This window comes from Gorilla gorilla, chromosome 10 (assembly GCF_029281585.2).
Source record: "Gorilla gorilla gorilla isolate KB3781 chromosome 10, NHGRI_mGorGor1-v2.1_pri, whole genome shotgun sequence".
Taxonomy (NCBI): domain Eukaryota; kingdom Metazoa; phylum Chordata; class Mammalia; order Primates; family Hominidae; genus Gorilla; species Gorilla gorilla.
Genome location: NC_073234.2, coordinates 135,073,858 through 135,095,110, shown reverse-complemented (window position 1 = coordinate 135,095,110; position 21,253 = coordinate 135,073,858). Strand labels below are relative to the sequence as shown.

The 21,253-nt window shown below is 47.2% G+C and overlaps 2 protein-coding genes and 1 long non-coding RNA gene across 18 annotated transcripts in view; 2 read left to right on the top strand and 1 right to left on the bottom strand.

Annotated features, from left to right (window-relative positions):
* The window catches only part of CIT (citron rho-interacting serine/threonine kinase), a 191,759-nt gene extending 189,104 nt beyond the window's left edge, over positions 1 to 2,655 (top strand). For all 14 annotated transcript variants that reach the window (XM_019038831.3, XM_004053984.4, XM_004053983.4 and 11 more), the window contains one exon: positions 197 to 2,655. In XM_019038831.3, coding sequence (XP_018894376.1) covers positions 197 to 220 — 24 coding nt within the window. In that variant the 3' untranslated portion in view covers positions 221 to 2,655. The remainder of the gene's footprint in view (positions 1 to 196) is intronic.
* Positions 2,656 to 6,825: 4,170 nt separating this feature from the next.
* PRKAB1 (protein kinase AMP-activated non-catalytic subunit beta 1) lies at positions 6,826 to 20,720 on the bottom strand. Of its 3 annotated transcripts, none has more exons than XM_019038828.4 (8): positions 20,413 to 20,597; positions 20,055 to 20,222; positions 15,992 to 16,155; positions 14,403 to 14,496; positions 14,006 to 14,120; positions 11,787 to 11,920; positions 8,449 to 8,517; positions 6,826 to 8,202 (listed from the first exon to the last, which is right to left on the bottom strand). In XM_019038828.4, the coding sequence occupies exons 2-8, from the start codon at positions 20,211 to 20,213 to the stop codon at positions 8,125 to 8,127; spliced, it is 813 nt and encodes a 270-aa protein (XP_018894373.1). In that variant the 5' UTR covers positions 20,214 to 20,222; positions 20,413 to 20,597; the 3' UTR covers positions 6,826 to 8,124. The 3 variants fall into 3 exon arrangements, with proteins under 3 accessions (XP_018894373.1, XP_055214129.1, XP_004054030.1); XM_055358154.2 differs by lacking the exon at positions 20,413 to 20,597 and adding an exon at positions 16,784 to 16,958 and having other exon boundaries at positions 20,055 to 20,193; XM_004053982.5 differs by having other exon boundaries at positions 20,055 to 20,720.
* LOC109028980 (uncharacterized) overlaps positions 20,439 to 21,253 on the top strand; it is a 283,881-nt gene continuing 283,066 nt past the window's right edge. Inside the window, exon 1 of the long non-coding RNA XR_010129434.1 lies at positions 20,439 to 20,515. This is a non-coding gene — a long non-coding RNA (uncharacterized lncRNA). The remainder of the gene's footprint in view (positions 20,516 to 21,253) is intronic.

Below are 21,253 nucleotides of genomic sequence, written 5' to 3'. Positions count from 1 at the left end.
CTTTGGGATTTTCCAGTGAGTTTCACTCCCTGGCTTCCCCAGGCTCTGGAGCGGGTGCTGCCCTGCCAAGCACTCACTGCTAGCTGCTGAAGGGGATAGCCCAGGGGCTGCAGATTCCCATTTGCATCATGCAAGGTGAGCACAGCAACTTCTGGCCTCGGATGGCTAACACTCCTCCTCCTTATTTCACTCCTAGGTCTGGGACCAGTCTTCAGTATAAATCTCAGCCAGAAAAACCAACTCCTCATCTTGATCTGCAGGAAAACACCAAACACACTATGGAACTCTGCTGATGGGGACCCAAGCGCCCATGTGCTCAGCCACCCTCTGGCTCAGCGGGGCCCAGACCCACCTCGGCACGGACACCCCTGTCTCCAGGAGGGGCAGGTGGCTGAGGCTCTTCGGAGCTGTCAGCGCCCGGTGCCTGCCCTGGGCACCTCCCTGCAGTCATCTCTTTGCACTTTGTTACTCTTTCAAAGCATTCACAAACTTTTGTACCTAGCTCTAGCCTGTACCAGTTAGTTCATCAAAGGAAACCAACCGGGATGCTAACTACAACATGGTTAGAATCCTAATTAGCTACTTTAAGATCCTAGGATTGGTTGGTTTTTCTTTTTTTTTCTCTTTGTTTCTTTCCTTTTTTTTTTTAAGACAACAGAATTCTTAATAGATTTGAATAGCGACGTATTTCCTGTTGTAGTCATTTTTAGCTCGACCACATCATCAGGTCTTTGCCACCGAGGCGTAGTGTAGAAGAGTCCCGGTCAGTTGGCCAACCTCCCGCAGCCAAGTAGGTTCATCCTTGTTCCTGTTCATTCTCATAGATGGCCCTGCTTTCCCCAGGGTGACATCGTAGCCAAATGTTTACTGTTTTCATTGCCTTTTATGGCCTTGACGACTTCCCCTCCCACCAGCTGAGAATGTATGGAGGTCATCGGGGCCTCAGCTCGGAGGCAGTGACTTGGGGCCAAGGGACCTCGAGACGCTTTTCTTCCCCACCCCCCAGCGTCATCTCCCCAGCCTGCTGTTCCCGCTTTCCATATAGCTTTGGCCAGGAAAGCATGCAATAGACTTGCTCGGAGCCCAGCACTCCTGGGTCTCGGGGTTGGGGAGGGGACGGGGGCACCCACCTCCTTGTCTGTGACGGCGTGTTGTTCCCCACTCTGGGATGGGGAAGAGGCCCGTCGGGAGTTCTGCATGGCAGTTCACTGCATGTGCTGCCCCCTTGGGTTGCTCTGCCAATGTATTAATACCATCCCATAGCTCCTGCCAAATCGAGACCCTCTGACGACTTGCCGACTAACTGGCCACCACAAGCTGCAGTCTGTAGCACTGAACAAACAAAAAACAAAACGCTCAAGCCTTACGACCAGAGAAGGATTTCAGCAAACCACCACCTCCCACTCAGTGTCCCCTCCAAACTTCACACTTCCCTGCCTGCAGAGGATGACTCTGTTCACACTCAATCCAGCGCGGTTCTACCCCACGAAACTGTGACTTTCCAAATGAGCCTTTCCCTAGGGCTAGACCTAAGACCAGGAAGTTTGAGAAAGCAGCCGCAGCTCAACTCTTCCAGCTCCGCCAGGGTTGGGAAGTCCTTAGGTGCAGTGCGGCTCCCACTGGGTCTGCGGACCATCCTATTAGAGTACGAAATTCCTGGCAACTGGTATAGAACCAACCTAGAGGCTTTGCAGTTGGCAAGCTAACTCGCGGCCTTATTTCTGCCTTTAATCTTCCACAAGACATCTGTTGCTTTGGGTCCTCCACGACTCTTAGGCCCGCCTCAACAACCCAGGCACCTCCTAGGTAGGCTCAAAGGTAGACCCGATTCCACCGCAGCAGGTGAACATGACCGTGTTTTCAACTGTGTCCACAGTTCAGATCCCTTTCCAGATTGCAACCTGGCCTGCATCCCAGCTCCTTCCTGCTCGTGTCTTAACCTAAGTGCTTTCTTGTTTGAAACGCCTACAAACCTCCATGTGGTAGCTCCTTTGGCAAATGTCCTGCTGTGGCGTTTTATGTGTTGCTTGGAGTCTGTGGGCTTGTACTCCCTCCCCTCCCATCCCCAGGGCAGATTTGATTGAATGTTTGCTGAAGTTTTTGTCTCCTGGTCCACAGTATTTGGAAAGGTCACTGAAAATGGGTCTTTCAGTCTTGGCATTTCATTTAGGATCTCCATGAGAAATGGGCTTCTTGAGCCCTGAAAATGTATATTGTGTGTCTCATCTGTGAACTGCTTTCTGCTATATAGAACTAGCTCAAAAGACTGTACATATTTACAAGAAACTTTATATTCGTAAAAAAAAAAAAAGAGGAAATTGAATTGGTTTCTACTTTTTTATTGTAAAAGGTGCATTTTTCAACACTTACTTTTGGTTTCAATGGTGGTAGTTGTGGACAGCCATCTTCACTGGAGGGTGGGGAGCTCCGTGTGACCACCAAGATGCCAGCAGGATATACCGTAACACGAAATTGCTGTCAAAAGCTTATTAGCATCAATCAAGATTCTAGGTCTCCAAAAGTACAGGCTTTTTCTTCATTACCTTTTTTATTCAGAACGAGGAAGAGAACACAAGGAATGATTCAAGATCCACCTTGAGAGGAATGAACTTTGTTGTTGAACAATTAGTGAAATAAAGCAATGATCTAAACTAATGTGTGCTTTAGTGCAATGACCTCTTCTTTTTTTGAGAGACTGAAAGAAAAACTACCACCAGTGTGTCAGTGTAGGTGTATTATCATGGATGGGACCTTCTTTACGTTGTGGGGAGGGTTTTCCTCTGGAGTGGGATAGAGGAAGCCACGTGGTGGTTAGGGCACACTGCTATCCTGGAATTAAGCGATTGGTGATATTCTCTGCCAAGAGTTTGACTGTGGAAATTTGGTCAATACTTCCAGTGAACCATGAACTGGCTATTAAGGTCATTTTATAGGACTGCAGAGCTGGAAAGCTCTTCAAGCAGTCACACAGGACATTTGGAAAGGATTACTGAAGAATGGATTACCCAGTTCTATAATCAGCCAACCAGGAACAGGTCAGCTCAAGATTTCTTTCATCTATTAAAAGGCCAACTACAATTTAATAATGTAGATTTCTTTGTAGAGAAGAATTCAAATCAAAGGTAGTTAAAAATGAAAATACTTCCATTTTTAACTACAGGAACTTTTACAGTCTGCAAGATAAATTTTTTCTCATTCTTTAGTTTGTTAGTATAAACTTGCTCGATCCAGACAAACAAGGGTTTTGGCAAATGGTGATGTTTTTGTTTTCATGGTTCCTGTGGGTTGTAGTCTTTGAATTTTTATTTTCTAATGAAGTCGTCTGACCACGGTCAAAATTGGACTCCCAGAGTCGTATCTGTCTTTGTTGCTTGTGATGGGAACCACAGATGCAATTCTGTTCTTTTCGATGTTACTGTTGGGCATGAAAATCTGCCACAAGGTCATAGTTGTAAGAATGAAAATAATTCAGAAGATGAAGAAGTGAAATGTGGAACCTTTCTTTCCTCGTAGCATTAGAAAAACATCTGTTAAATATCAACCAAGCATTTCAGTGATTGTCCAGAGGATTGTGGGAGGTCACAGAAAACTGCCAAAGCTAAGTCAACATAGTTTGGTTTCAAAAGGAAGTGCCAAGGAAGAGTGTTTGAACCCTAAGGAATAGCCCGAAAGAAACAACCAACCAATTCCACAGCCACACCGTAAAATGAGGCCTAACTCTTCATGCTGGCCACTCCTGTTTCATAAGCACAAAATTAGATGTCATGTTTTCTGCGCTTACAACTTAATTGTCACCAGACTAAAGAGGTTGATTGCATAGCAAATTCCATAACCATGGAACTTTAGGATTTGGAGGGTTAGGCCAAAAGAGAATTTGCTTAATAGGACTGCCTTCAGAATTGGACCTCTTGAATGTGATTTGCTATAGAAAGCATTCGTGGGGGCCAGCTCAGATTCCATTCTCAGAATACAGTGGTTACACTGGCTTGTTCCACTGGTTCTAAGCCATGGGGAGATTTTGCTTCCCTCCTCCCAGAGGACATTTGACAATGTCTGGAGACATTTTTGGTTGTCACAACTCCAGAGTACTACTGGTATCCAATGGGTGGAGGTCAGAGATGCTGCTCAACATCCTACAAGGCAAAGGACAGCCCCCACTGTAAAGCATTATCTGGCCCAAAGCCTCAATAGTGCCAAGGTTGAGAAACCTTGGTCTGTTCTAGTTTTAGTCCCATGTCTTCCTTGGCAATTTAAATACTGCTAATGATGTCTAAAGCATGTAGACCGTGGCTCTAGGCCTACGGTGTTAAATGAGAAAAATAGTTTCTTATTTGCCCACTCAAATGCTGAAGCTGTTTCCTGAAGCTGGGGAGGGTGGGGGTACTGGAAATAGAGTCCAGTGTTGATCACTTTGTTTTCCCTTGAGTCTGCTAATGATGAACGGAACTCTGTTTGCCCTAGAGAGATTGTTAGAGGTAGATGAAAGAGCCTTGAAAATGACTTTATTACTCTGCATAACTCAGGCTGTCTTTCAGAGAGCCACAAAAAAGGAAACATAAAATCGACCAAGGGTATACACATCTTGGCCTGTTCTCACTGGCCACTGAGTATTTCAGATGGGATGGGTGAATTCTTCTAGGGGGAGGTAGCAGTAAGAGCTGGCATCCTCATCTGGGGAAAGGCCCTTTAGTTGTATGAAAGACAAGACGACAATGTAGTTGTGGGAGCCCACCCTGAGGGCAGAGCCTGGTGGCTTGTTCTAGAGCCAGTGGCTGGGGTCCCAGAGACGGGGCTCCGGCTGCTGCTCCAGCTTTTGGGATCTTCTCCAAATGTCTGACTCACTATAGTGACGACGACTCTTAGGAGGACCCTGTGGATGTTTTTACAATTAATAGGGATGACTGGGGTTTTAGAAGAAATGTATGCGTATCTACAACTTCCATGTTTTCTCCTGAAGACAATTATAGTTGGCATACCAGGGCACAAGGCTCTAGTTTGTTTCTCCACTAACTTGCTGGCCAAGATAAGTGCTGAAGCTTTTATTCCTCAGAAACTTTGATTTGATGAGTGATCCATGTCTTGGGTCTTCATCAATTCATTCAAACCATTTGTAAACATTGGTGGAGGTCTTAGCCCATTTAGTGCTGCTTTAACAAAATACCTGAGAATGGGTAATTTATAAAGAACAAAAATTCATTTTCTCACAGTTCTGGAGGCTGGGAAGTCCAAGATTAAGGCATGGGCAGGTTTGCTTGTCTAGTGAGGGCTACTCTCTGCTTCCCAGATGGCGCCTTGTGCTTGCGTCCTCTGCAAGGGAGAGAAGCTGTGTGTCCTCACATGGCAGAAGGTGCCAGCGCACATGAGCTGAATGCTGCCTGAAGCCTCTCTGATAAGAACCTCAATTTCATTCATGAGAGGAGGGGCTCTCATGACCTAATCTCTTCTTAAAGGCCCTACCTCTTAATACTATCACATTGGGGACATTTGAATTTTGAAGGTGACACAATAGCAGAGGAGGATCAGATATGGGAAGTAAATGCTTGAAAGTGAAACTGTGCTCATACAAAAGGAACTGAATTAAAATGAAATTTTGTTCTTTCCTAGACTGGCTCGTTCAGTCTCTGACCTCAGCCACAGATCGTATCATGATGTTCCAGGTTTTTTCTCTCAGTCTTAGGAGCCTTGGAGGAGATTTCCTAATTGAGCTAGTTGAGGTGCAGGCACAATTTTCTTGTCTGGCCTTTTGACTTCCTGTTTGTGGCCTTAGCCCTGCAATACTGATTTACATTTTAGTAATTTTTAGGCTTTAATTTGGCTCTATAAATTCATCTGTATATCAGCTTCTAGAGGGAAAAATATATCTTCATTGAAAAGCAATTTGAGTTAAGCTTTAACTAACTCTAAGTCCTCACCCATAAAGGAAATGCTAATGAAGAAAGGATTACTTGGTCATAGGACACGATTTGACATATGGCTTTGCCCCTGTGATTTGGGCAAAACAAGGTCTCCTTTTCCACCTTTGTAAAATCACCATTAACCTTTAGCTTCTTGGGTATGGAGGCTTTCACTTGGTGGGCAGGCTTTCCGACTATAATGTGCTTTTTAAAGAAAATGAAATCCTTTAAATACGCACAGAGATGCGTTGTCTCTGACCATGTCCTCTTGTTTTGTGTCTCCTCCATCATCTCAGCAGTGACCTCACCTGGAAGTCCCCTGTGGCCCCAGGGCTTGGAGAACTCATGGGGTGACTGGCTCCAGTAAACCAGTCTTATTTTACATAGCATTTTCAGCTTGGGTTTTCTGCACCAGTGGGTAGAGCTCATTAGCATGCTTTTCTGCTAAATTTAAAATGTTTCCTGATACCTGAGAAGGCTTAAAGGGACACCCATAACCTTCCACCTTTTTGGAGGAGGGACACGGCCTCTTTTAGTGGATGAAAACAGCTCTGACTCCACAACGTCCTGCTCTCTCACACGCCAGGGTCACGATCCCAGGCTGTCCCACCGGGCTTGTTTAGGAGCAAAAGGAAACAAACCCTCTGGCCTGGGGACACCAACAACTGGCCGAAGCCAGGAGCCTCTGCTGTTACCCCTCTTCAGCTTCCCCTTGTGACTTGAGCTGTTCAGAGGGGCTCAGTTTTAGGGGTCCCTTAAGCTTCCAAACTGTGTGAATGGGTGTGAGTCACAGTAATGGTTCTCAGGCCTGGGCAGCTGGAGTAGCCCTGTCCGCTCAGAGCCACAAGAACGGTACTGAAACGCAACTCTCGAAGAGTTCCAGTCTCTTCTCCAAGGGACTGAATAAAATCAGAGCTCCTCCAGGCACATGTCCAATTATTTTTACAAAGTTTTATTGAAACTTGTACATCAAGGTGACAGGAATTCACTGTTTTGAAAACAGTCACAAAAAAGGGTACCCCCAAACTCAGGTATACCAAGTAAATACTGGAACCCAGGGAGCTCACTCCTCCCTCTCCCACCAGGAGCAAAGGGCATAACGGGAGCTTCCGCTGACTCACAGCAACCTGGGCTAGTGGGTACATCTGTGGCGACTCCCGGTAAACTGAGCTGCGTATAAAGAAGTCTGCTTTGGTCCAAAGGACATCTTCCTGACCCAGACTCAGAAGGCTGCTGTCAAGTTCTACATTCCTTTCAGAATAAGCAACAGCAACTGCTGCAGTCTTGCTAACTAGGGGCAGAGGTCCTGAGCAAGGTGCCACGAGACCTTGTAAAATCACGCTGTGTGATTTTATAGGGAAGAGGGCAGAGTGCCTCTCAAGTTTTCACGGTTAACACTGTCACCTATTATGACTGGAATAAAAAGCTGGACAACCTGCCAGCTAACTGGTCAGTCCTGAGGATCATCCAGCTGAATGGACAAATCCGGCAGCAGGTTGAAAAGTCTGTTCTGAGAACAGATTATTGCTGAGCAGAGTTCATGTGACTTCTAGTCGTGGTGACTTAAAAAATGGTCTTAAGGCTGCAGAGCCAGCCACCTCTGCTTACAAAGAGTACTTAGTGCACATGACTGTAAGAAACAATTGTAAAACTTCATCTAGAAATCAGAAAGTGTCTAATTTCTATAGAAATGACACCTCCCTGGAGCCGAGAGAGAATCTATTGTTGATTTTGAAGGAGAGGCAAGGCCGACACTGTATTTAGTTCCATAGCCAGGCCTCAACAGGGACAAGTGGCTGGCCTTAAAAACACACAGACGACTGGAAATGATGTGTGGCCTCAGTCCCCGTTTCCCAGAATTTTACTGGCAAAGGAGTTAGCATTCATTTTTGGCTTAAGAAAAATCGAGAATGTGGGTTTAGAACTGCACCCGGCCTCATGCACCGCGGGGCCAGGGCTGCAGATCCTCTGCCACCCCTCCCACTTTTCTTGGACTTGATGAGTCCCCGAGGCTCAAAGCCATGGGGGTGCTAGGAGGACTGTCACAGACCAAGGCGCTGCAGGAGCTGCTCTGCCTGGACAAACCTTCAAGCAGGACCAGGGCAGGTATGAAATGTCTTCTGAAGAGTGTGAAATGAGCAATGTACAGTCCATTCCCTCTTGGGGAAAGCATGCACGTGTGGAGCCTGGTGGTGCGCTGTCTCCTGGGCCACCATCGGCCCCCAGCTCTTCATATGGGCTTGTATAACAAGGTGGTGACGTACTTCTTCTTGTACCGGTGGGTTGCGCTGAGCACCATCACTCCATCCTAAGGAACAAGGTGGAAATGATCAAAGGCTGGACTAAGGGGCTCAAGCCTCAGAGTACATGAGAATCATTAAGGGCTTCATAAAACCACAAATTCCCGCGCCAGCTTCAGAACCTGAGCCTGATGGCCTGTGTCAGACCCTGGAAGCTGCCCTTTAAGTCAGTCCCGCCAGGTCATTCCACTGCTGGGGGTCCTCAGAGCACACACTGGGCAACACAGCTCTCACGGGGACAGACATGTCATTACCTTGATAGACAGCGCGTATAGGTGGTTCAGCATGACGTGATTGGGCTCAGGAAGCAAAGCTGGATCACACTGTGAGGGAACAAAGGCAGCGGTGAGCATTTGGGATTTGGAAACCAAGATTCTCCCCTTTACTTCCCAGTGCCAGACGTCAAAGGACAGGAGGCAGCGCTCAGGCCGACCTCTCTTCCCAAATCAGGCAGCGCAAGGGCTTGTCCAAGACGACAGGTGAGATGAAGGTCATGCCTTCTGACCTGAAGGGAGCTCCCTGCATGCCTGCTGGAGGCATCGGTGTGTGTCTCTGGCCAGGCATTTACCCCGGCCTCTTTCAAGTGTGGGCCACGGCCCTGTCCTCTTATGGAGGGAGGGGCAGGAAGAAAGCAGCTATTAAAAGCACTTTCAGAGAACACAGGAAGAGACCATCTGCACTAAACGCTCCTGAGCAATGGATTCAAAACTTTTATCTGTAAGACTCAATGAACCTGAAGAATGAAACGGATACCTGGGCAAGACACCACTACTCTGGAAAAGCTCCCACCGGGCTGGCACTCAGAGCTGCCCGCCGCACCTTCCTATGTTTTAAGAGAAGCCAGAAATCGGGATTTATTTTTTCATTGTATACCCCCAACTTTTATAAATGCAATTCAAATGGAAAAAAGTGTAGAACAACTGCTGTAGGCTTAGGATCCCAGAGGCTGGGCCAATCATTGTGTCAACAGATACTCAGCAAGCTCCCGCTGGGAGGCCGTTCAGGGTGGCTGCTGAGAGCACCAACTACCACGGATCTGGTACCAGCCAAGCCTGATGTGACTGCTGGCTCAGCCAGTTGCTGTGTGAGCCTAAGAGGGGTTTTTAAAAAATTAATCAATTTCAAAGATTGACAGATAAAATTATGTATATTTACCATGTACAATATGTTGTTTTGAAATATGGACACATTGTGGAATGGCTAAATCGAGCTCATCAACACACGCAGAACATGCTTACCATGTTTTTGTGGTGAGAACACTTAAAAGCTACTTTTAGTGCACTGCTGATGGGCATGTAAATTAGTACAACCATTATGGAAAATGGCATGAAGGTTCCTAAAAAGTTATAACTAAAATTACCACATGGTCTAGCAATCCCACTACAGGGTAGATATTCCAAAGAAATGAAATCAGCATGTCGAGATATCTGTACTCCCACGTGCACTGCAGCTCTATTCGTAACAGCCAAGACGTGGAATCAACGTAGGTGTCCACAATGGATGAATGGATAAAGAAATGAGGTACTGATACACAATGCGGTGCTGCTGAGCCTTACAAAAGGAATCCTGTCATCTGTGACAGCATGGATAAACCTGGAGGACATTAAGTGAAATGAGCCAGGCACAGAAAGACAAATCCCATGTGATGTCACTTATGTGGAATCCAAGAAAGTCGAACTCACAGAAGTAGAGAGTAGGGTGGTGGCTGCCAGCGGCTGGGAGTGGTGGGGGTAGGGAGATGCTGCTCGAAGAATACAACATTTCAGTTAGACAGGAGGAATACGTTCAAGAGATCCACTGTACAACACGGTGACTATTAGTAACAATGTATTCTTGGAAATCTCTAAGACAGTAGATTTTAAGTGTTCTCCCTACTACTCTGTGCCTCAGTTTCCCCATCCCTAAAATGGGGGTAATAATTGCACCTACTTCACATGGTTGTTGTGAGGCTTGAGTAAGAATACATGAAAAGCACTTAAGATTAGTTTGGGGCAAAATAAATGTTAACCCTTTAGTAGTGACAACTGTAACCACAGTTTACATTAGAGCTTAGTGCTACCTTGGACAGAGGGGTCCTGACATTCTCATATTCCCAGCCCCCTGGGCCACTCTCAGCTGGTCTATTCCCAGCAGCAGTCTCCATCAGAGAAGATGGCTAGTGATGCCTCCCTTTTCTAGAAAAAACAAAACCTGGCTGGGCACGGTGGTTCACGCCTGTAATCCCAGCACTTTGGGAGGCCGAGGCGGGTGGATCACGAGGCTAGGAGATCGAGACCATCTTGGCTAACATGGTGAAACCCCATCTTTACTAAAAATACAAAAAAATTTGCCGGGCGTGGTGGCGGGGGCCTGTAGTCCCAGCCACTCGGGAGGCTGAGGCAGGAGAATGGCGTGAACTCGGGAGGCGGAGCTTGCAGTGAGCCAAGATGGCACCACAGCACTCCAGCCTGGGCAACAGAGCAAGACTCCGTCTCAAAAAAAAAAAAAAAAAAACCTCACTAGCTTAGGAGGGCACTGAAAGTCATCTTACCCACCAACCTTTGTAAAGTTAGAGCTAAGGGAAGCACTGTCGACTAAGTGCTTCTAAGGCAGAAGCTACATGTCCTTGAAACTCTTCACCTGTGACCTATTTGAGACTGTTGCCAACTCAGTGCTGGAAAGATGGTGGGCCCTGCCAGCTGAGGCGTGCTGTCCTTACCACTGGCCTCTTCTGGGCCTATACCAGGATGGCTACCCAGCTGCAGGGGCACTCCCAGCACAGGAGGTGACCTGAGAAAGGCAAGCCCTGTTGGGTACCCTGTAGGGTAACAAGCACTGAGACCCTGTCCTGGCAGCCCGGCAGGGACCACTGCAGGGACACCTACATGTGTACACGTGCATTCCTCGTCTCAGCACACATGTCCTCCACTTCAGGGTGGGGTATTCAGTAGCAGCATGGTCACTTTAAGCACCTCATAAACAATGCCTCTTAAGAGGTAGCTTGGACCAAGCTGAGTTCCTGGATTCCCAAGAATTACGGCTGTGCCATGCATCCCAGAGCTAGGTGGACTGGGCAGGCAATCCAGGTTAGATGGAACAGAAAACAGAATCACAACAGAACTGGCTGTTCTTCAAGATCCAGGAGGACACACACTTCTTTTCTGCATGTAATAATTTCCCGGAGGAGAAATGTGTGTTACCTAGATATCCCAAATTTTGATCCAGGAGTACTGATATTTCTAAAAGCAATCGAATGATTAAAACTAGATTCTAAAATGTGGGGGCCAGAGCATGAGTTCCAATATGTAGCTTACTAAGAAGAGAAGGTGATACAGTTTGTCATGAAATGTAAATCGAACAGGGCTTAGACTGAGGCAGGCGTGAAGGACAAGGAAGAGAAGTGCAGAAAGGCTTTGCAAGACGAAGCAGCGGTGTCCACACTGGGAACCTCTTGTTACCAGCCCATCCCCGCAGCAGAGGTGAACGGCACAGTTCACACTAGGGGGTGACACTGAGCTTGCTCACTAGCTGCTTTGCAAGAGGTGGACACAGGAAAGAAAGCAACTGAACATGACCCACGGAGGATGGTCTGGGCAGATGCCCACATACTTACGGAAATGCCCGTGTCCTTGTTCAGGATGACCTGGAGGAGATGTGGGGGGAGAATAGGGGGTGCCCGAAAGCGCTCTTCGGGTTTGCAGACGTAGGGCTCCTGATGGTAGGGTCCTGGGGGGGAACTGGACAGCTCTGTTGGGAGATGGTAACAGGACATTTACTCTGAAAATCAGGCATTCTAGGAGCAGCCTTACTTATGTTGTCATCATCTCATTTTCCTTGTCTCTTGTTCCCTCAATGCAGATTTACATTCTCTTGAAGGATGCACTGGTTTCAAGAGCGCAGAACAGAGGAGAGGAGAAAACCCTTTTGGAATCTGGGTGACTAGCATACGACTCAGTAGTCAACTCAGATGCCCTGGTGGAAGACACGGCCCAGCCAGTGAGTCTGCGTCAGATCACAAGGAGGCTGTTCTCGATAACTTAATCCCACACGCACGGCAGAGTGAGACTTCCTTCTCCCTTCAGGCTGGGCTGGCAAAACCACAAAGAAGCTGGAGGCTAAGTGAGGATTAAGTAGCTAAGTCCAAGTTATGGGCACCCCCGGCCGCAATGCAACAGAAGATGAGGCAGTCTGTTTACACAGAGGCCGTGGAGAAAACAGGCTAAACGAGGCACATTTCAAAATGGGGGGGAAAACTGAAAGCCCAATATCTAAAGGCTCTTTAACTCCATTACACTCAAGTTCCTTCCAAACTCTTGCTTGAGTATCTGGATTATTCAGATACACTGAGAAGCTGCTACAAGAGCAGGATTTCATAATGCTAGAACACTAGATGGTGACGTTTGGCCAGCCAGAAGGTACCAAGCCATCATCCAAAGAACGCGTGGGATGGTTCTGGTCGCCAGATCCCGGGACTGGTCCAGGGAAAATCTGCTATGCCCCAGCTCTGCCAATTCCCTCAATGTCATTTTTTAGGGGACAAGCCCCGTTTATGTGACCCAACCACATCACAGCAAGAAACTGAGAAAAGCATGAAGTGCAGAAAACTGAGCCATAAGGAGTAAATAACATTTTGAGGAAGTAAGTGTTGAAACAGAAGTCTGTAGAGAACGTGGAATTAGCTTCGTATCAGTGAGGGGTCCGTTTTCTTTCCCTAGGTGGAAACTTGACTAAAAAGCTTGTAAGTGGCTTAAAATTACATGTATCAGTAAGTGATATATTTTGGAGGATATTTGGGCACACTTCCTCCATTCCCTGATTCTCAACTATCTGCAACACAACTAGATGCTATCTCTAAAAGACTAGTTACCCAGATAAAAGCACAGATTTTGGATTTCCAAGTCCTGCTCAACAAACTGTCAACCACAGTGAGCCCATTGTGATCATTTTACCGCTGTGATTTCTGAACTGGTAACAAGAAATCCTGGTGGCAGAACTTCCAGGCCTAACTAGACAATGATGAAGAACTGTCCTGTCAACGAACGGAATCTGTTTTCTTAGGGCGCCAGATATTCTCCCAGGGCATCTTTCCACTGCCTCCCTCAGAGTCCAGGAATTGTTAAGCCCCCGCCTCCAAGAAGGGGAACACTTTAGATCGCAACCCTTTTCCCCCGAACTGTATGAATCATGTTCCAGGTAGTTTCTTCCTGTGGGGCTTGGAGGGAAAGCAATTTATTGAAACCTCGATGCCTGAAAGGCTCTTACAAGATGGAGAAGTTTTACTGGGTCTGTATTTCTGTACCAAATAGCTTCCCATCAAGGAGAGTTGCGCTGTGCAGGCTGTTTCCCGTGGGGAGCCGCATCCTCCCCCAGTGGATTCTGACAAGGTGCTAATGTACCACACAAGTGACTGCTAAGGTCACTGAGGTGTCCATTTACACCTGTCAGGCTGAAATTCTTCAGGCACCACAAGTGGGATGAGACACAGGCTTCCCCAGTGCTGGGCTGTCACTGACTCAGTGCGACCCTCCAGGGCCTCTTCAGCCCTGCCCTTGGCACAAGATCAAGCTATGGTTCCATTTCTGCTGTCTGCGTTCTGTGGCCAAGCAGGCCTACTGAATACCTGAGATGACCAGGGAAATGACTTGTAGCTCCCTTAGGGCTAAATTTCAACAACCTGACAGGAATTAAGTTCTGTGGCCTTTAAGGGGGGGGGCTATAAATGCCTATCTGACTGGGCAGCTTCAGCTCAAGAGAGGCAAGAGAAACAAGAGTATGTCTAGACTGTACAGCCCCCACCTGCACGCATGTGGTATAAAATAACTGTGTTCATACCAGACACATCGGAGCACTTTTGGGAATCCACCATTAAAGCATCAAATACTTCAAAGTCAGTTTTCTTCACTTGAATGATGTTGTTAACTGTGCCAAGCTGGCTGGTTACTATGGGCTGGGAAGAGACAGACAGGCAGAAATCATAACGTGGAAGGTCTGCGGAGTTATTCTTCAGAGGACTTGGAATTCCTGGCTGGAAGGCCTCATCTCCTGGCTAGCCACCCTGCTCATCTTGGTCAAGTATGCCAACTGTCTGACAGGTAGTGCTGCTACTCAGCTCTGCCACACACGGGGACTTTTACTAGCTGGGCAAAGGGACCTGGCGGCAATCTCTTGGGAAGGTGATTTGTTTGGAATGTGCGGGCACCCAGAGGACCAGAGGTGGGAGGAAGATTACCTCGGAAGGGTCGTGGGTCCACTGACCATCCACAAAGAACTTGTACTGATGCTCTCCTTCCGGCAGATCCAGGATGGCTACAAAGTTATTGTGGCTGCAAGGAAAAAGGAAGCAGAGGACTTCCGTGGGGTGGGCTGCCCCCCGAGCTTACTTGCCAAACCAGCTACAGAACAAAACGTTTCCACATAAAACCAAGAGTTCAGCTGCAGGAGAACAAACATTTTTAGCCCATTTAGACAATTCAGCATAATGATCTCAATCTGACAAGGCTATAAGGAAGCAGCAGTGCGACACAGTTTCCTGAAAACTCACCTTACTCAAATACCAGGAAACCACATCCCTAATGTTAAAAGGTCAACAGTCAGGCATTTGTGCGTCTCAAGCTCGCAAGGCTCCTGGATGCCAAGGAGGATGACAACACAAGATAAACAGAAGCTGCCTCGTTTTACCCTTTGTCACTTTGCCTTGGGCAGGAGAAGGGATCAATTGAATAGGAAGCTCAAATGTTCTCTAAAGAAACTTGCCTAACGACTGAAAAACCAAACTCTGGAAGAGCCCTTTCACTGGGTTGTTTTGTCCCCTGGCTTGAACTGACCTGTGACTGCTGTGCTGAGTGGCTCCCTCCTTCTCCAATGGAACCGCTGGAAAGCAGGCAGCCCCTGACAATAGGCCTGACACTTTCTCCCTCATTTTATCAAGAATACTCACTAAAGGTGTTCTCTCACTGACAACTTAAGATAGAAGTCCATGCTGGGGTTCCTGGTAAAATGTCTTACTATAATCCTTGCTAATGACACCTACATAGTATGTATTTTTCTTTTCTTTTTGGAGACAAAGTCTTGCTCTGTTGCCCAGGCTGGAGTGCAGTGGTGCAACCACTGCTCACTACAGCACTGACCTCTCAGGCTCAAACAATCCTCCCATCTCAGCCTCCCGAGTAGCTGGGGATACAGGTGTGCACCACCATGCCCAGCTAATTTTTAATTTTTTTGTAGAGATGGGGGTCTCACTATGTTGCCCAGGCTGGTCTTGAACTCCTAGCCTCAAGCAATCCTCCTGCCTCAGCCCCCAAAAGTGCTGAGATCATAGGCATGAGCCCCCATGCCCAGCCAACATGTACTTTTCAAACAAAGTATTACGCAGAGTCAAAGTTAGATGAAACCTCAGAGATCATCTGGTCCAATATTCCCTCTTTACAGAAAGGAACGCTGAGGCTCAGGTTAACGTTAGGTGACTGACAGCATGGCCAATGTGGGCTCAAATGTGGGTTTCTAAGATTCCAGCCCAGTGCTCCCTTACTGCATTAAGACAGATTTTTGTGTTTCTGTGGAAAAGTCCTGACTGAACAGATAGCTGAGGATCTGAAGTGAAAGATGTCTGTGACACACAAATACTCTCTTTCTTCTGTACTCTAAACCTAGAGACCACCAAGGTTTAACATTTGAACCTTAAGACTTATTAAGCAAAATTATTTTTCCATTAGGCATCCATTTTATAGAAACATCCATTTACTGTTCTCTCTCAGAGATGTTTTAGAAAGAAGAGAATTTATGTTAAGACAAATATGTGAACACTCCCCAGGCAATTACCTTCTGGTGAGGGGAAGTTTACTCCAGTTGTTGAAGGACCCAGATAAGTAAACTTCCTTTCCGCCCCCCGTCCATCGAAACACCGTTGGCCGAGCCTGGGCGGGAGCTTTATCATTCACTTCCAGATCATGCTGCCAGGCCAGGAATTCCTCCTTCTCTGGTGCCTAGAAGCAGAGCAGTTTACTCAGAAAGCCATAAGCGAGCTCCCTACAACAGACAATATTGACAATTCATTCTAAAGAGGCAGCTGTTACTATCTTGGTTCATGGTTAGGATCGGAAACTTACTAGTGGTGCCTCAGTTTCCTTGCCTGCAAAATAGAAATATATTTTTTAAGGTTGTGAAGACTGAGACAGTCCATGTAAGTGCTCTATATAGTGTCTGACACAGTGAGTGCTAATTATTAGCTATTGTTGTCATTAAAGAAGTTGACATCAAAATTCTAGAAGCTATGAAACACACTTGGAAGGGGCTACTACGAATCCAAGACTAGCTTAATGTCATGTTCCTCCCTTAATCAAGCAAGATTTGAAGTACAGTCATGTGCATGATGTCTTAGTCAACGATGGACTGTGTATATGGTAGTCCCATAAGATTATACCATATTTTTATTGTATCTTTTCTACGTTTAGATACATTTAAATACACAAATCCTTAAATACACTTGTGGAATAAGTGTCTACAGTATTCAGTAGAATAACATGCTGTACAGGTTTATAGTCCATGAGCAACAGGTTACACCATATAGACTAGGTGATACGGTTTGGCTCTGCGTCCCCACCCAAATCTCACCTTGAATTGTAATCCCCATAATCCCCACGTGTCAAGGGCAGGACCAGGTGGAGGTAATCGATCATGGGGGCGGTTTCCCCATGCTGTTCTCTGACAGTGAGTGAGTCTCATGAGATCTGATGGTTTTATAAGCATCTGGCATTTCCCCTGCTTGCTCTCATTCTCTTCTGCCGCCCTGTGAAGAGGTGCCTTTTACCATGATTGTAAGTTTCCTAAGGCCTCCCCAGCCATGCGGAACTGAGTCAATTAAACCTCTTTTCTTTATAAATTACCCAGTCTTGGGTATTTCTACATAGTAGCATGAGAACAGACTAGGTTTGTGTAAGTACACTCTATGATGTTCACACAATGATAAAATCACCTAATGATGTATTTCTCAGAACATGTCCCTGTCATTAAGTGATGTATGACTGTACATGAAAATTTAAGAGGAACAATTCTAGAGCTGTCAACTTGAAAATAGGCAAATCCAGATTTTGAGGAAGGGAAAAACTACTCACAAAGTTCTGTCTAGGGACTGGGGAATAAAGCAAGACAAAGACTGAACCCTCATTAGGATAAATGATAACCTCCAGTGTGGTAAGCTCCGTATAACTGAGGTATTCCAGAATAAGAAATAAACTCATCCAAATCTATCTGGATGACATATGTAGTCATGCACCTTTTAGATTTTTTCCCAGTCAGAAGCCAAAGACTTAAACAGAGCAGAAGGTTCAGGCTGGAAAAGACTGTTCAGGGAGTTAAGCAGGCTTCTAGCACCTTCATTTCAAATACCGACCTCAGCTTATCCAAATGATGCATGTATTCTTTGAATTCTAACAAGATCTACATATTAAATAACAGACTGGAATCACTTCACACTAAGGATAACTAATTATACCCAAAATAGCACCCTAGTGTAGTTAAAAGAATTCACGACTTTTTTGGTATCTGGGGATTTCAGTAACTTCTAATGAAGTGAGAATGGACGCTGCTTGAAATCATTCCCATAGATTATGTGTGTGCTCAACATTTCCTGGAGGAGTTTTGGAATAGTAACAGAACAAATACTTCTGAAGAAAGTAGTTTTGATTCTTTTGGTGTCTTAAATAGCCTTCTTGGGACCAGGGACCAAAATTACCTCCTGGGGAAAGGACGTCAAGTCATTAGAGAAACATGATTCTAAAGTTCACTTTGCACACAGCTCTTCAAGAATGCAACAAATTCAGAGAGCAAGTTCAAACCACAGGTTGTAGGGCCACATAAAAGCAGGCTCTTTGTAGTCAGGCTCAAAACTAAGATCCAAAAGAAGGTGTGAGATGTGATCACCTCGCTCAACATGAGGACAAACACAGATGGAATGAGCTGCCAGGCAATTAAATGGATGATGATTAACATGAAATTGGATACTAACAGGGTATGTTGGGCAGAGGGCAGCTTTATCTTTCCTAAACCTACTTTGTTCCTTGAAACAATTAGTTCCTTTCGGACATAACACATAAATACCAGCTGCCAGAATCACTAAGTGTCCTTGGACTGAGCCCTGCTGCTGGAAATATCCACCATATGAAGGTGGTTAACAGGAGTGTGGTTGAAGCAGCAGTTAAGTCACCTGAGTTTTTGAATTTAAACAGGCTGCAGCAGGAAGAAAAATGTTTGCACTGGCCTGCTTAAGTGCGATTAAATCATATTTAAACAACACTAGAGAGAAGTTCAGTAGCTGCTGGCTGCCTCCTTCAGACAGACCCTCACCGCCCACTGACCTCTAGAAGCCGAAAGACTTTTCTATGTACGCTTTAAAAAAAAGCAGGGTGAGGCCGGGAGTGGTGGCTCATGCCTGTAATCGCAGCACTTTGGGCGGCCCAGGTGGGCGGATCACTTGAGGTCAGGAGTTCAAGACCAACCTAGGCAACATGGTGAAACCCCACCTCCACCAAAAATACACAAAATTAGCCAGGCATGGTGGCACACGCCTGTAGTCCCAGCCACTCAGGAGGCTGAGGCAGGATGGTTTGAGTCCGGGAGACGAAGGTTGCAGTGCCCCGAGATTGTGCTACTGCCCTCCAGCCTGGGCAATAGAGTGAGACTCCATCTCAAAGAAGGAAAAAAAAAAAAAAATAAGTAGGGTGGGTGCGGTGGCTCACGCCTGTAATCCCAGCACTTTGGGAGGCCGAGGCGGGTGGATCACGAGGTCAGGAGATCGAGACCATCCTGGCTAACACGGTGAAACCCCGTCTCTACTAAAAATACAAAAAATTAACCGGGCGTGGTGGCGGGCGCCTGTAGTCCCAGCTACTCGGGAGGCTGAGGCAGGAGAGTGGCGTGAACCCGGGAGGCGGAGCTTGCAGTGAGCCGAGATCGCGCCACTGCACTCCAGCCTGGGCGACAGAGCAAGACTCGGTCTCAAAAAAAAAAAAAAAAAAAAGTAGGCTGAACCGGCCAGCACCGTAGCTCACGCCTGCGATCCCAGCACTTTGGGAGGCCAAGGCATAAAGACTGCTTGAACCCGGGAGTTCGAGACCAGCCTGGAGAACATTGTGAGACCACCGTCTCTTTTATTTTTATTTATTTATTTTTTTGAGACGAAGTCTAGCTCTGTCGCCCAGGCTGGAGTGCAGTGGCGCGACCTCGGCTCACTGCAAGCTCCGCCTCCCGGGTTCACGCCACTCTCCTGCCTCAGCCTCCCGAGTAGCTGGGACCACAGGCGCCCGCCACCACGCCCGGCTAATTAGTGAGACCACCGTCTTTTAAAAAATAAGCAGGGTGAATCAAAAGTGTTGGGCAGAACTAAACACCTCTGGCAACTGCCGTCAGCTGTTCCGCTCTACTTTCAGCTTGTATATGTACCTGGTTTGCCTCCAAAATGGATAAATTCCCAAACTAACTTTTACAAAAGCTCCAGTTTGTGTAAAGGTGAGGGAATTTGTCTCAAAGCAGTGCAATTAATTACACCTAAGAGAAAAGCAGAAGCTGGGGCTCAATTACTGTTAGCTCGACTCTGAATTAATTAAGAATTTGAAACTCTGTCCCAGAGCTGCTTTCTCCTTAATGATGTTAAACCAAGTGAGCACCTCCTCCCTCAGGGTGACTTTCTTATATTGGTAATTAGACACAGGTTCTTGGACCGCTAAGAGAACTCTTACAGGACCATCTGGCTTTTAAGTGCACCGGGTAACGTACCACCCCCCTCCCCGTTCTGGTGTTTTTCGAAAGGATGTGACGGGAATCTAGTGGAGGGTTCCTCTCCTCAACATTAGTCAAGGGGAATCGGATTCCTCCACACCGCTCGCACCTTGATTTCCTCGGAGTGGAAGAGGTCGGCGTCTTCAGGGCTGTCCATCAGGATCTTGGGCCTGTCCCCGTCCTTGGTGCCCCCCGAGCTGTCCCTCCGGGGCGTCTTATGGCCACCATGCCGCTCCAGCGCGGCGCGCTCACTGCTGGTATTGCCCATGATGGGGGTCTGCGGGGACACAGGGAAGGCGGACGGCGCCTCACTGCAGGAAAGGGACCCTGAGCAAGGGACTCCCGGAACCGCGGGTCCCAAGGAGCCGGCGGAAGGAGTCGGAGCACCAGGATACCACGCCCCTCGGGCCGGGAGCCGGTTCCGGCTGAGTCGGCAGGGTTGCCGAGCTCTCGCAATCGCGCTTTACCTGCCCAGGCAAGCGGCGGCAAGAACGCAAGGGGCGCGAAGATAAACCGACACTTTCCCAACCGCTCCACCACCCCTCAGCGACTTCCGCTTCCGGCGACTCCGTAAGTCGGCCCGGCCTAGGGCGTGGAGGTGGCAGCGGCCGGCTAAACGCGCGAGGCTATCTCGATTCCATTTCCGCTTCCGGTCTTGAGCGGTGCGGTAACAGGTGCCCCGGGCTGTCTCTGCAGGCCTCGGAGCGCGCAGTCGCAGTCAGCAGCCGGCCGCCCAGGGCCAGGCCCAGGACGAAGCGCTGCCGAGGGCCGGCAGGGGGCACCCCAGCGCGCGGGCAATCTGAGCCGTTCATGCGCTGGGCTGAACAATGCCATTTAGCTATCTTTGCTCACTTCTAGTTGATTCTACACTCTGCAGCCAGAGGGATCTTTCTAAAATGCAAATCTGATTCAGAAACTCCTCTTCTTAAAGCCCTTTTAATGCACGTGTTCTCACGCTTTACAGTGCATTAGGTTAACCTGGAGCGCTTGTTAAATGCATCCCCCACTGCAGACCTGCAGAATCATGATTTCTGCAGATTAGGGTCGGGGGTGCAGGCAGTCTTGCAGGTATTTCAGAAAATGGCAGACCATAAGATCTCTGGAAATTTCTTATGTCTAGTAGGTTGGGGGTTGTAAAATGCTGGAGTTATTCGTGTATTTTTATTGAGTGTGCAATCTTTTGATAGGTAATTTTGCAAGATATCTTGTAATCACTTCGGAAACATCCTTCTGCATAAGATGCATTAGCGTTTGTCATTTACTCTGGTCAGTGCTTCAACAAGAAGTGCATACAAATACGGTAGTAAA